Source organism: Poeciliopsis prolifica, unplaced genomic scaffold, assembly GCF_027474105.1.
Source record: "Poeciliopsis prolifica strain line A6 unplaced genomic scaffold, Auburn_PproV2 SCAFFOLD032, whole genome shotgun sequence".
Lineage (NCBI taxonomy): Eukaryota > Metazoa > Chordata > Actinopteri > Cyprinodontiformes > Poeciliidae > Poeciliopsis > Poeciliopsis prolifica.
In genome coordinates, this window is record NW_026562407.1 from 5,541,071 (window position 1) to 5,555,719 (window position 14,649).

General features: G+C 41.2%; 1 protein-coding gene across 5 annotated transcripts in view; it reads left to right on the forward strand.

Moving 5' to 3' along the window:
• adgrl3.1 (adhesion G protein-coupled receptor L3.1) overlaps window positions 1–14,649 on the forward strand; it is a 259,349-nt gene that overhangs the window by 177,687 nt on the left and 67,013 nt on the right. For 3 of the 5 annotated variants that reach the window (XM_055050947.1, XM_055050951.1, XM_055050948.1), the window contains 2 exons: window positions 1,512–1,697; window positions 12,229–12,267. In XM_055050947.1, coding sequence (XP_054906922.1) covers window positions 1,512–1,697; window positions 12,229–12,267 — 225 coding nt within the window. The remainder of the gene's footprint in view (window positions 1–1,511; window positions 1,698–12,228; window positions 12,268–14,649) is intronic. The other 2 variants (XM_055050952.1, XM_055050949.1) reach the window with 1 other exon arrangement.

A 14,649-nucleotide genomic window follows, 5' to 3' on the forward strand; every position in this document is an offset into this window, starting at 1 on the left:
TCCAGTTTTTATTCGCGTCTCAGTTTTCTGCATCTCTTATCATCGTACGTTGTTCATGAATTACACCATGGGAAAAAAAAAAAAAAAAAAAAAAAACAGCACCCTCCTGGTCAGGATGTGTAGAAAAGCTAGATGCCCTTGAAAAAAAATATTAATCTACTTGTTTAAGTTAATCAGTCTCCAAGAACTTTTAATTAGTATTTCCATACTTCCTGCTTTCATGGAGTGTGGATTCTTTTAGCTGCTTTTTAAAATGAGAAAGAAAGAAAAGCATGGAGTTTGCCTGTCCTTCCAAAATCACTCCCAAAAGCACATGGACACATCCATATGCTCTTGGATGACTCCCTGGAAAACCCTGGGAAAAAGAAATATAGCTTTGTCTTTTTGTGTATAAACTCTATCTTTTAGATTTTTATTTTTACTTTTTACATTCACCAGGCAGTATGCAGAGTTTTTGTATCATTCTCTACATCAGAATGTACTATTTCTTCATTTCAGTGTGAAAAGCATTCATCAAGTCTTGCAAGTTTATATAGAACATTTCTGTTGGAAATATTTGGCACGATTAGACCCAGAGTGTCACTGTTCAGGGATTTCCTGTAGTTTTGTTTTAAGCTGTCTTTTTTTTTTTTTTTTGATGTAGTGTATCAGCATTATCCATTTCATTTGGTAATAAATCACATCCATATTAAAAAATAAAGGGACATTTAATTATTCTGTGGACCTGATTTGGCGTTCATTGGGAAGTGAAATTGTAGATTTGGCTTCATTCTCAAACAGTACAACAAATATTTGTCATTCTTACATTATTTTATACATTTCAGGTAATACATTTTCCACTTTATCACATTTTGTTGCACCTCACTAGCTTCGGTTTTTTTTTTGTGTGTGTAGTATAGTTGTCTGTTAAAATTAATAAACGTTGGTGAGATTTTTTTTCCTTCTCTGGTTACTACAAATTACATAATTCCTTGCTTGAAATTTTGCTGTACAGAAGCCTTGCTGTGCTACTCTATGCTCCATAACCTTTTTATTCTGGAAATTATTTAATATTCCTTTAAACTAGAGAAATGTATATATATTTTTCAAGTATATATACCAACAAGATATTTCATATTGTACATAATATGTACAACCATAACATGGTATATGTTATGGATTAGTTTCATAAAAGTATAATGCTGTCTGGGGAAATTCACTCAATTGTTTCATAATTGCGTGCAGATATAATATTTTTCCCTGGTGTACACTCAACTGCGTGAGACAGTACACATCTCTGTGTGCACACATTAATTGTCTGCAATATTACAGGAGTTGGGGAAAAATTGCAGGTCAAACTGTATTTATTTTATGGGGGTAGATACTTGTAGATTCCAATTTATCATGTATTCCCTTGTAGCCAGTGAGCTGGTCATGAATACTAAGAGGATACCGCACATTTCTTTTCAAGGGAATAATGTACGTTAGTGTCTTCATTTACAGTACTTCTTTTTCCCCTTTCTTTCTTTTAGATAAAAGCCGGAGAGACGGCAGCTGTGATTGCCAGAGAGCTGGCAGAGCAAACCAAGAGCAACCTTCAGGCAGGCGACATCACCTTTACAGTGAGGGCTATGATTCAGCTTGTGGATCTGCTTGACGTCCAGCTGCGGAACCTCACGCCGGGTGGAAAAGACAGCGCAGCGCGAAGCCTCAACAAGGTACTGAAAGGAACCTTTTTTTGGGGGGGGGCTTCCTTTAATTCTCTTTTCTTTTGCTTTTAAATATATTCTGACAGTTTAACAGACTGGATAAATATAACCCGCGGGAAACAATGACCTATTGCACTTATTGTCGCGACTGTTCAGATCAACATGTTTCAGAGGTTAGAAGAAAAATAAAAAAAATTCAGAGAGCTTACACCATTTGTATTCAAAGGTAAATTTCATAGAATTTCACTTACTTACCATGACTTAGTCAAAGAATATGAATCAGTTAATAGTTTATGTTTATGGTGCAGGTACAAAAATTTGACACTTATTTTATTTACTTAAATTCTGCTGTAATTTCAAGCTCATGTCTTATTCTGCCTTGATCAGAAATAGCGTTCAGCGATAAGTTATAGTGTTTTTAAAAGGTGCTTATGCAGGCAAAAATCTGACTGTTTTCTACAGGAAACCCTAAAAGGCACGGAGTGACAAATAAAAAAGTGCCACCCATTGCTATTAACAGGATTTAATGGTGAGAAAACCCAGCCCAGTTTGAAAGTTTAAATCTAATAAGCTTCAAACTGTGGCATAACTTACAATTTATCTATCAAATGACCCCAATTATCAGAGTATTCCCCTCAAATCCCCTCAGTTCACAATATTAACTTTAAAAAAATTTGAATTTTTCATTTCAAATATCTAATAAATGAATCCATTTAGGAACAAACCATGCTAAGTTTCAGCTCTCGTGGTTCTATTATTTTTATATTTGACCTAAAGTTTTTGCACTGTAATAGTTTCTTTTAGGGTTATGTTTCTGTTTGGCTTACATGACGGGAAACCATTTCCCCAGAAATGCAGTTTTCCTATTTTTCCCATCCAAATTCCTGAAAGGTTTACGAGAAGGAAGTGTGTTCATCTGAAAATTCATTAGTATTGTATTGTTTTTCTAAAATGTTAGAATACATATTTAATATGTGTGGAAAATACCCCAAGTGTTGGACTGTGCCTTGTGGACTTCGCTGGATTGTGATTGGCTGGTCTGCCTGTCAATCATGGTCGACAACAACCTATCAGAGTCTTGATGTGTTGGAACGTTCTAGAGTGTGCCGAACAGTTTTTTTGTTGCAGTGATTTTTTTGCCGTAGTTAAACAGCTTTGCAGCTATAATATAAAAGGCGTGATGTTTGCTGATTTTACTTTTGTGCATTAAGAGTTGTAAGCTGAGTATTAATAAAAGGTCGCCACATCTTTGACCGGATACCTGCAGTTTTTTCGGACATCCATTACCACGCACTTCAGTTCAATTTGGTCCTTCGAGCCGGAGTCTGGAAATATTGCAGGACATGGCGACAAGTACTCAAGTTGGAGATGACGAACCCACGCCCGTGGTAAGGCCCAGACGACTTGCACTTACACGAAGTAATACGGCAGACTATAGGATGGAGATTCGCCAGCCTGTGCATGAACCTGCTTTTAGGGCACAGATACTCCTATCAGATGTCAGTGATTCAGATGCTGAAGATCACTATAGCGCACCCATCAGCCAGCAACCTAGTCCTAACCATTGGAAAGTGCTGGATCAGTGGGAAGATGCTGACGAAGCTGAGAGAGAAAAGGAGTGTTTACGGACTGAAAATCAGTATCAACGTGAAGCTATTTTGGAGCTCACAAGAGATAGAGATGATCTATATCACAGTAACCGTGAGATGAAGAGAGAATTGCAAGAGTTGCGACAAACAGCAGCACAGATGTCCACGGTCCTGGAAACGTTGAAGGTGATGGAACACAAAATGGAGAAACTCACAGTGAGCGAGGCTGAAGATAACTTTTTTGCTTCACCAACATATAATGTACACTCAGCAACATTTCCTGTCCCAAAGCCAAGAATTCGCACACTACAGAAAGCTACGAGGGACGTAGAGCATCATTCACTTTCCTCAAGCATAAGAGATGAGTCTACGTTCCCTCACGAAGACCAGCGTGTGCATTATTCAGACCGAGGCTACAGGTATGGGAATAGAAGAGGCGAAGAGAGTGTGACAGAAAGCCTATCAACAGCTCCAGTTCCTACACCACGAAGTTCAATGAAAATAAAGACCTCTACACCTCCAGTGCCAGCTCCAAGGTCAGTCCCGTCTAGACTATCCAAGTTAGAGCCTTCTGCTTCATTTAAAGGAGAAGATCCTTATGACTGTAGGATTGTCCAAAACTCACATTCTACATCTAAACATGGAAGTACATATAGTGGTCCTGCTCCAACTATACCCTATTTTGTGCATCCAGACCCCCGTGAGTTCTCCAGGCTGAGGATTGCACTTGATAACATTCTGCCTGCTGGTGCTTCTGAACATTTTAAATATCAAGTCCTAACAGATCATCTCAAGCTAGAAGAAGCTCTCCTAATTGCAGATTCCTTTTGCAACTCTCCACATCCTTTCACCGACACGATGGATGCCCTGTTCATGCAGTTTGGCCAGCCACATCAGCTTGCCTTAGCACGAATTGCAGAACTGATGGATGGACCAGACATACGAAGTGGGGACGGGGAAGCATTTCGCATGTTTGCACTACGAATACGTTCCCTGTTGGGCATGTTAGAGCAACTAGGAAGAGAAGGCAGTATTGAACTCCATTGTGGATCTCATGTTTCAAGATTGCTGAGCAAGCTTCCACACGAGCTTAGAAGCAGTTTCAGAAGAAGAGTACATCCAAGTAAGGTTCCAATTCCAACCCTGTATGATCTTGGAGAATGGCTGGATTTTGAAATGCAGGTTTATGAAGACAACACCAGATTTTGTACTTCTACTAGAGACAGCCAAAGGAAACGAAGCACAGAAAAGGACAAAAAGATGGCTTCAAGAAGTACAACATTACTGCTCAGTTCTGGGAAATCAGGAGAGTCCAAGGTTTCTGAACTGACGCAAAATGCCACTACTCCTGAGAAGGAGAAGGCCAAGAATAAACCCTACTGTCCTTACTGTGACCATTCCAGTCATTTTCTGAACGGTTGTCAGAACTTTCAGCAGCTTACAAAGGAACAGAAAGTACAGTGGATCAAAACAAATAACCGCTGTTGGCGTTGTGGAAGAGGACATCAGTCTGCCAAATGTACTCTCAAGGCAACCTGTAAAACATGTGGACGTAGGCACCTGCTGATATTACATGATGTAAATGAGAAATGGCAAGAAAAGGAGGAGACTACAGAGAAAGAGAAACACCCAGGTCAGGGAACCATTGTGGGTGCCTGTCTAACAAGCAGTGTGGATGACAAACTTTATGTTGGACGTTCCTTAACCAAGCATAAAGTTCTTCTCAAAATAGCCAAAGTCCGATTGAGTAATGGGAACAAAAGTATGGAAGCCTTCGCTATTTTGGATGATGGTTCAGAGCGAACCATTTTGCTTCACAGTGCAGCACGTGAGCTTGGTTTGGAAGGGGAGTCTGAAGCTCTCGTACTCCACACAGTGAAAAAAGACTCAAGGGTCATCCATGGCCATGCAGTTTCGTTCTCTGTCTCCCCTGTGACTCAACCAGCAAAGACCTTTTGGATCAACCGGGCTTTCACCGCTAAGTCTCTAAACCTTGCAGAACACAGTCAACCCACTGTTACTCTGCAGCGAAAATACAAACATCTGCAAGATTTACCACTTCAGCCAATCAACACGGTTCAGCCACTTCTCCTGATTGGCTCTGACTTCCCATATCTAATCACTCCCATGGAACCGGTCCTCTTGGGGAATAAAGGTGGCCCAGCAGCAGTCAGGACTCGCTTGGGTTGGACATTACAGGGCCCTGCAGAAGGAGTGAAACCAGGATCAGCTACACAACAATGTCATTTCACCTCATTTCAGTCTCCCACCACTGAGTTGCATCAACAAGTTGAAAAGCTCTGGCAACTTGATGTTCTTCCATATCGGAGCACAAAGGTAGTGACAAGGTCAAGACAAGATAGTGAGGCTTTGTGCACCCTTGAAGAAAAGACTGTCAGAGTTCAAGTTGGCGGAGTACTCAGATATGCTACCCCAATGCTCCGCATTAAAGGTACAGAACCCCTGCATGCTACTCCTGAAGCAACTCTACCGCTCCTCAGAAATATAGAAAGGAGACTTGCTAAAAATCCTGACCAAGCAGAAACATACAAGGCTGAAATGAAGAAACTGGAGGACGCTGGATACATACAGAAGTTACAGCCTGAAGAAGTGGAGAAATCTGATGAAGCCTGGTACATCCCACATCACATGGTGCAGCACAACAATAAAAGCAGAGTGGTTTTTAACTGTTCATTCCAACATCAGGGAAAGAACTTAAACAAACTACTCCTACCAGGTCCTACTTTAAGTCCATCCTTGCTAGCTGTACTTCTTCGCTTTCGTGAACATACCGTGGCCATTTCCAGTGATATTAAAGCAATGTTTCATCAGGTGAGACTTCTCTCTGAGGACAAACCACTGTTGCGATTCCTTTGGAGGGACTTGAAAAGGGAGGAACCTCCAAGTGTTTATGAGTGGCAAGTGCTCCCCTTTGGGACCACCTGCAGTCCATGCTGTGCCACTTATGCACTGCAAAAGCATATCCAAGATCACAGCCAGCCTGGAGAGGACATCCGAGAGGCAGTTGAAAGAAGTTTCTATGTGGACAATTGTCTTCACAGTTTCAGTACAGAAATGGAAGCAAAGATGTTAGTTGATAAACTCAGAGATGTCATGGCTGAGGGAGGATTTGATCTAAGACAATGGGCGAGCAATGTGCCATCAGTAATCAGTCATCTCCCAGAAGACGCCAGATCAACTAGCAGCAATCTGTGGATAAATCAGAATCAGCTCGACACATTTGAATCCACACTTGGACTCCACTGGCATTGTCCTACAGATCTGCTGCACTACAAACATCTTCCTACATGTGACCTCTCAGTGACGATGCGAAGCATTTACAGAACTCTGGCGAGCTTGTATGACCCTCTTGGATATATTATCCCCTTTACCACCAGAGCTAAGGTTGTCATTCAACGACTCTGGGATAAGAAAAGAGAGTGGGACGATCCAAGGCTTCCTGAGGATTTGCTACAGATATGGAAAAACTGGCAAGGAGAGCTGCCTGACTTAGAAAGGATCTCTTTACCTCGATGTTACACCACAGAAAAGTTAGATCTGCCGGACAGCAAAAGAGACATCCATGTCTTTTGTGACGCATCTGAGCAGGCATATGGCTCAGTTGCCTATTTGGTCACAGAAGTTCCAGACGGACTCAGGGAAATTGCCTTTCTAGCAGCAAGGTCACGAGTAGCACCACGAAAGCAGCTGTCCATTCCAAGATTGGAATTGTGTGCAGCTCTCACAGGTGCACAGTTAGCTCATGTGCTAAAGACTGAACTCAACATTCCTATACAAAGGGTTTTTCTGTGGTCCGACTCCACCACTGTTTTAACCTGGCTAAAGTCTGAGTCATGCCACTTTAAGGTGTTTGTTGGAACCCGGGTGGCAGAAATTCAGGAGTTAACATCCCCCCAGGATTGGCACTTTGTGCCATCAAAGGAGAATCCTGCTGACGACATAACCAGGGGAAAAACTCTGGCCGAACTCGCCGACGTCTCCAGGTGGTCACATGGACCTGTCTTTCTTCAAGGCCCTATGAACTTATGGCCAGTCATGCCCTCAATCTGCACCACAGATGGCGAAGATGAGCTAAAACATTCATCATTTTGTGGAGCCATATCTAACATTCCAAGCTCTGCCATCCCTGAGGTCACCCAGTATCAAACTTTCAGGGATCTTGTAGAAGCGACAGTGAGACGTGCTCATGGGGCGGCTAACACCACTGGCAGCTCCACAGCAGATGATTATCGGAAAGCTGAAATTGAAATACTGCGTCAAACCCAGAGGGAAAGCTTTCCTACTGAGTTTCCTAAGCTCAAATCAGGCCAAACGGCTGGACCTAGTAGTCGATTGTACCGTTTGGATCCGCAGTTTGACCAATCCATGGAACTCATCCGTGTGGGAGGCCGACTTAGACGTGCCTCTGAACTTGAAGAGGATTCTATCCACCCATTCGTTCTCGATCCCCGTCATCCTGTGACAGAATTAATCATTAAGGACATCGACGAAGAGCTTCACCACCCAGGACCAGAAAGGGTATTTGCAGAAATAAGGAGAAGATTCTGGATTCTACGGGGCAGAGAGGCTGTTCGACGCTACCAGAAAAATTGTGTTGGCTGCAGACGATGGAGGGGAAAACCTGTTGCTCCCCAAATGGCTGATTTGCCACCATCCAGACTCAGACTATTCAAACCACCTTTCTACTCTACTGGAGTGGACTGCTTTGGACCTTACGTTGTCAAGATTGGCAGAAGACATGAAAAGAGGTGGGGCATCATATTCAAATGTATGACCACGAGGGCTGTCCATGTAGATCTGCTGCCAAGCCTTGATGCCGACTCATTCTTGTTGGCACTGAGATGTCTGATAGCCCGCCGAGGAAAGCCCTATGAAGTACTTTGTGATCAAGGCACAAATTTTAAAGCTGGAGAACGTGAACTGAAAAATGCCTTCAGGAGCCTTCAGCCACAAATTCAGGAACAGCTGGCTGGTCAACAAATAGACTTCAGATTCAACCCTCCAGGAGCACCACACTTCGGTGGATGTTGGGAAAGGGAAATTAAATCCCTGAAATCAGCCCTCACTACAACCCTGGGTGCCCAAATTGTGACAGAGGAGGTCCTGCGCACACTTTTGGTGGAAGTTGAAGGGATTCTTAACTCCAAACCGCTTGGTTATGTTTCAACAGACGTAGCCGACCCAGATCCTATCACTCCTAACATCTTACTGATGGGGCGGCTAGATCCATCTCTTCCTCAAGTTACATACCCAGAAGTAGAGATTACCGGTCGGAGGAGATGGAGACATTGTCAAGTGTTGGCTGAACACTTTTGGAAACATTTCCTAAAGTTTTACCTGCCAGGGCTCCAAGCTCGAAATAAGTGGCAAGAGCACACTGAAGACCTGCAAATTGGAACGGTTGTGATGATAGCAGACCCACAGTCACCACGAGCTCTTTGGCCTGTTGGACTGATTAAGAAGGTTTTCCCTGCAGCAGACGGAAGAATCCGCACAGCTGAAGTGCAGGTCAAGGATCGCAACTATATTCGCCCAGTCGTACGTCTAGTGAAACTGCCAGAAGTTCCAGATTAAAGGACCGATCTTCAGTAAATATTTCCAAGCTGCAAATTATCATGGATAATTTGGGGGCGGCTGTGGAAAATACCCCAAGTGTTGGACTGTGCCTTGTGGACTTCGCTGGATTGTGATTGGCTGGTCTGCCTGTCAATCATGGTCGACAACAACCTATCAGAGTCTTGATGTGTTGGAACGTTCTAGAGTGTGCCGAACAGTTTTTTTGTTGCAGTGATTTTTTTGCCGTAGTTAAACAGCTTTGCAGCTATAATATAAAAGGCGTGATGTTTGCTGATTTTACTTTTGCATTAAGAGTTGTAAGCTGAGTATTAATAAAAGGTCGCCACATCTTTGACCGGATACCTGCAGTTTTTTCGGACATCCATTACCACGCACTTCAGTTCAATATGTGTCAAAAGCACTATGAGTTAGCCCACTGATTTTTCCCTGTACTGCTAAAACATTTATTTTGCTTGATCTCAACAGTAGAGATAAACAGTTTGATGTTTTTTGGACTTCAAGCTCATTGTTTTATTCCCTAACTCGCAACAGTCCAGTAAAGTGAATAAATAATATTCCCGTTAAGCAGTAAACATCAGTGAAAATGTAATTCAGTAATTTGCTGGACCACCTGCTCTCTCATCGGTTTCCTTTTATATTTTCAGGGCATTTTTATTTATTTCCTTGCTGCAACAGACACAGATGTCCCCATTGAGATTTTAGTGCCAGTTTCCTCCAGTAGAGAGGGATGGCTGTAAAGCAAGACGGGTAAATTCATGTTGAGGATCAAGAGGAGTTTTTAACACCACTTCAAAAAAGTTTCCCGTAAAATAAAACATTTAGGTAGAGGCACCAGTTTGGAGATTGTTTTTGTCTTCATTTCTCCTATAAAGTGGAGAATAAAAGCAGCTGTATTGAGAGGAATAATGTGAAAAGGCTTTTACAGACAAGAACATTTATTTAAGAGGTCAGAGGGAACCCAGTGATAAATTATTCTCAACCCACAGATATACCGTCAATGTTTGCAGCACATAGTGGCTCTATGGAGAAAAATGACCCTTTAGCCTTTCCTTGTGTTGAAGTTCTATCGCCATTCAAAGCTCTCCTCTAGAAATCTTTTTCATTGCTCTGGCAGTGGTTGGTATTTTCCTCTCAAGTTCAATCATTTTGACACAATCTGCAGTGAGCTAAATGAATTAAAGATCTTTTTTTCCCCTATGGACAGCAAAGCACAACACAGTGCCAGCTGACAATGAAAGGATTGAATTGGCAAAAGCCAAGATCAGTGTTGTTTTTGTGATCAAAGGATAACTGGCTAACGGAAGAAACGGGACTTTTTCCAGAGGAGTGGGCCACAATGTTGGCTCCTTTATAAGAAAGTGGTTGTCTTTGCTGTTAATCTGATCAGGATTTAGCACGGTACCAGACCCAAGCTCTTAAAGTCAGACAGTGGCTCTGGTGTCTGTATCAGGTCTCGATTAGAATCGTTCATTCCCTGTGCAGCCCTGACTTCTAGTGTTGGAGTCCTTGTTAGATGTAATGTCTCAGGTATTCTAAATTTCTTTGAGCGTTATCTCTGTATCAGTGCTGGACAAAGTTTAGACGTTAACCAACTCTCTGGTACTCTCCCAGGAAAAGAAATAAATTAAACCAAAATCAGGTTTATGAGCGCCTGGAAGCCTTTCCCCACTTGCACTCTGTCTCATTTCTGTGCTAATTAGCACATGAGTTTACACTGTTTTGCCAAGATGGTGTGTAATTAAACCACAGTTGCTTCGCAGCATTACTTTGCACTTTGTAGTGTCATAAATTCACATTTATTTGAAAAAAAAAATTTTGTCCCTCCCCCCGTCTGTTTCATCTATTTTTAGGAAACCGTTGTGGCAAAATGGAAGCATTTTTAGTAAGGGCCTCCTTCGCCATGTTTTTTTTAAATCGGAAAATTATGAAATAATGTTGTGTTAGAGTTGGAATTATTCATCCAATTCACACTTAAAGATAATAAGCCTATGTATAGATTAAAAGCTAGAGATACTCTCTTAGTGTTTGACAGTCATTACCTCTGTTTTACCAGTGATTAATGAAGATCATTTTGAAGCATCAAAATGTGTTCTTGTCCTTCCAGACAAGCAAAAACTTTCATAGATCACAAACTCTATATTAAAGAGTGTGTCCATATAGTTCAAGTCTATCCAGAACTAGCTTAACTCAATAACATAGGGCTATTTAATGCTCTTTAGGAGGCTATTGAACCGTACACAAACATTATGTTGTGTTAAAATGTATTAAATACAGTAATAATAAAGTCAGTATCCAAAATGTAATTTTTATTTACATAAAACTAACAATACTTGTCGGGAGACTCTTTTTTTTGTTTTGTTGGTGTTTCTTTGTTTTTTTAGGAGCGCTCACAAAGTGTTGGATTCAATTTCCTAGATTAAACCGGAATGGACCTCCATTGTGTAGCTTATACTGGTGTTTGTTCATAAGACCTCTGTAGATCACAAAACCTGTCAGTGCAACATCAAATCATCAACTGCAAAGAACCCTTTATAGACCTCTGTGGTAACACTGCAGAGAGGCATAGATCAGGGGCGAAGGAGTATGATCATTCTGAACCTTTCAGTGCTCCCAGGAGCAAAATGACCTCAGTGATTGCAAAACGGAGAGAGTGTGAAAACATTAGCTCTCCTCCTCAGGTTGGCTGTCTAATAAAACTAGGGCAAACAGGGATTTTATCAGTAAGCACTCTAACAGAGCTCCAGATTGTCCTCCGCGGTGTGAGAACATGCCACGACGATCACAGCAGCAGTTCATCAATCAGAAAGCAGACACATGAGAGCCGATCTACACTTTCTCAAGTGGTGTTTAAAAGACTCTTAGAACATGAGGGAAATGATCATCAGATCCCAGGAGACGAAAATAATTATTTGCTGGGTCTTAACATCTGTCTCCGAGTTATCGGATGTAACCTCTCACTGCGCGACTGGTCTAAAACCGAATCACTTGAAACACATCTGGGTGTAAGAACAAGGATTCCCTGTGACAGGATTTAGGAGTGAAATTTTTGATCATAGGCATAATTCTATCTGCGGTATGAAAAAAAAAAATCACATTGAATTTCTGGGGAACCTTTTATTCACATCTCAATAAATTAAGATTGTCAGTGAAAGAGGAATTTATTTCTGTAACAAATTCAAAACATGAAACTTGGATATTAATGCATACTGAATGGTCCTCAAGAGACTCAGGTTTTTTCACGCAGACTATCTAATTGTAATGTTGAAAACATAAGTGGAAAGTATCTTAAGTGTAATTTTGTTGAGTTGTTAATTTTTTTGCTGACTTTTCTTTGCATTTCCTGTCAATTTCAGCTGCAGAAGAGAGAGCGCTCATGTCGATTTTATGTCCAGGTACTTGGATGTGATTTTTCTCGTTCATCTATCATCACTCTGTTGATATTGTCATAGTTTTCACTGTATGTTTTGAAAATTGGCCTTTTTGAAGGGACATGAGTTATTAGCAAAAAAATATGAGAACCCAAAAGTAACAGCATCAAAGTGAGTAAACTCTGAATCAAAGGGCCAAATTTCATTGTGACACATTTCACCCTGTTTATTTCACACTATTGGTCCCTTTCGCTGCAAATGCATGTCATAATATCCTGTTTCTTAACCCCAAGCATGTAACCCATCCCTTCATCTGCAAGAAATGACCTAAATACAGTTACCTCCTATTTAATAAGTCAACGAAAGCCTTCACCTGCTATGATTCTCCCTGCTGCATAATACATACTTGTCCCAATTTCCAAAGAGAGGGAGTCAACTTCTCTTCTTAGCATTTTCTTCAGACTACTTTGTGATTTTGTAATCCCAGGGGTGACATTTACGCTGTCGTCAAAATCATTTCTGCCCTGATGAGAAAACAGGAGAAGTTGACATCCTCTGTCTTCCATACGGTTGGCTCAAATTACGGCTCACCCACCAGCCAGATGTTGTTTTTGTATGCATCCTCAATGCTGCTTGTTTTAGCTAACGTGCTTTCAGCTCCTCCGAGGCACGTCGGAGGACAATTTGTTTTAAGTCTTTGAGCAACTGTGCACATGAGATATCAGGTGTGCTGCTGTGTGCAGTTAGGCAGGCTATGCATAATGTTGCATTTTAGCATCTCAAGGAACTTGAGAAAAGTAAGATCAATATTTGTGGTATTCAAGACTTTTCTCATTGTCAGCTAATATGACAAAAAGATATGGATTAATACGTGCATTCTGCATATTTCAATTCCAATCATGGGTTGTATATTAGACTAGAGTTTCTCAACGACGGCCTTCAGAGGACAGCAGGGGGCGCTGAGATTCCTTTGGGGGGGGACATTTGCTCGAAGGTAAATTTTACAAATTAAGTGCATAACAATACCAATTTAGAATTTGAGCTACTTGCTAAAAACTATATTGTGTAAACTTTAAAACATGCTTGGCTGCAACTGTAGCGATGGTAGCTCTTCTTCTCTTCAGTGTTTCTGTTAGTTTCTTGGCGCAGCTCCGTTCTCCTGCGACTGGTAGCTTCACAGCACTATTAGTTCAGCGTTACACCGGTTGATGACGTTGCTGTGATTCACTGGTCAGGTCACGTGTCTGATTTTCAAATATTTTATGTTTTATTGAGGATTTTTGTACATATGCTTTGGTAGTGCTGTGATCATGTCAAAGCAGCAACTTATATTGAAAAGTGTTTTGCTGTCCGTCTGACTGCTGCATGCTTCCACGGAAGGACAACAGAATGTCTCTCTTTTAAACATGCAGTTTCTAAAATCACAATACTCTCTCACTGTGTATCCCTCAGAAAAATGAAACAATTTATTGCGGAGAGGAAGGATTTCCAATAGTTTGTAGCAACAGCTCTATGCATGGTGCGGGAAATGTTGCCCATCAGTGATGTTATTTCTTTGGCACTCACAGGATGCCTTCCCCAGCTTCAGATTGAACATATATCCCATGATGCATTGCACCTCAGAGCCTGGATCTGATGCCATGTGGACCTGTAGCTTTTCTTACCTCAATCTCTCAGGTGTTCCCTTAAACACCAGAAGTGTTTAAGGGAACAAAATGGTGGTGAAGGAGGGATCCTGTTGATTGGAGTCTTCTGAATTTGAGTCAGATTAGCCCAAAAGATCATCACTTCTGTCAAGCTTCATTATTGGTGAAGCTCTTGATTTAATATTGGTAATCGTTACCCACTGCAATATACGTTCAGTCAAATTAGTTGCTGCCAGTGTGCAAAGGATGGCTAAACAGTGAGAAAATAAAGCTATTCTTTTGCATACATATAAATAATTTGACTCTCAACTTTATTGTGTTATACAGTAATTACAAATTACAGATGTTTCTTTGTGTTCTCGGGTTTTAGTGGAAAATAGAAAATGCTAATCCCTCTCTATTCATGCAGCACTTTAATTTTGCTATTAGCTTATCAGCATAGGCTGGAAAAAAAAACAGAAATCCCTCAAAAACTACTTTCTTCACATTAGTTTCTTTCCTTGGTACATTTCAGCTTTTGCAAAAATAAATACTTAAAGGATTTATTCAACATTAATATAGATGGCTGCACACACAGCTTAGCTATAGCTTGGCTAGCTTGTCAAATTCAAACAACAATGAAGTGACTTTTGTTTGACAAATCGACACAATGGAGCAACATCTGTGGCCAGACGTAAACACAGGCATTGACTGCACATACTGGAGGCCGGTTGAGGGGGAGACTTTTATTGATTAGGGAAATTGGGCAATGTTTTCTTCA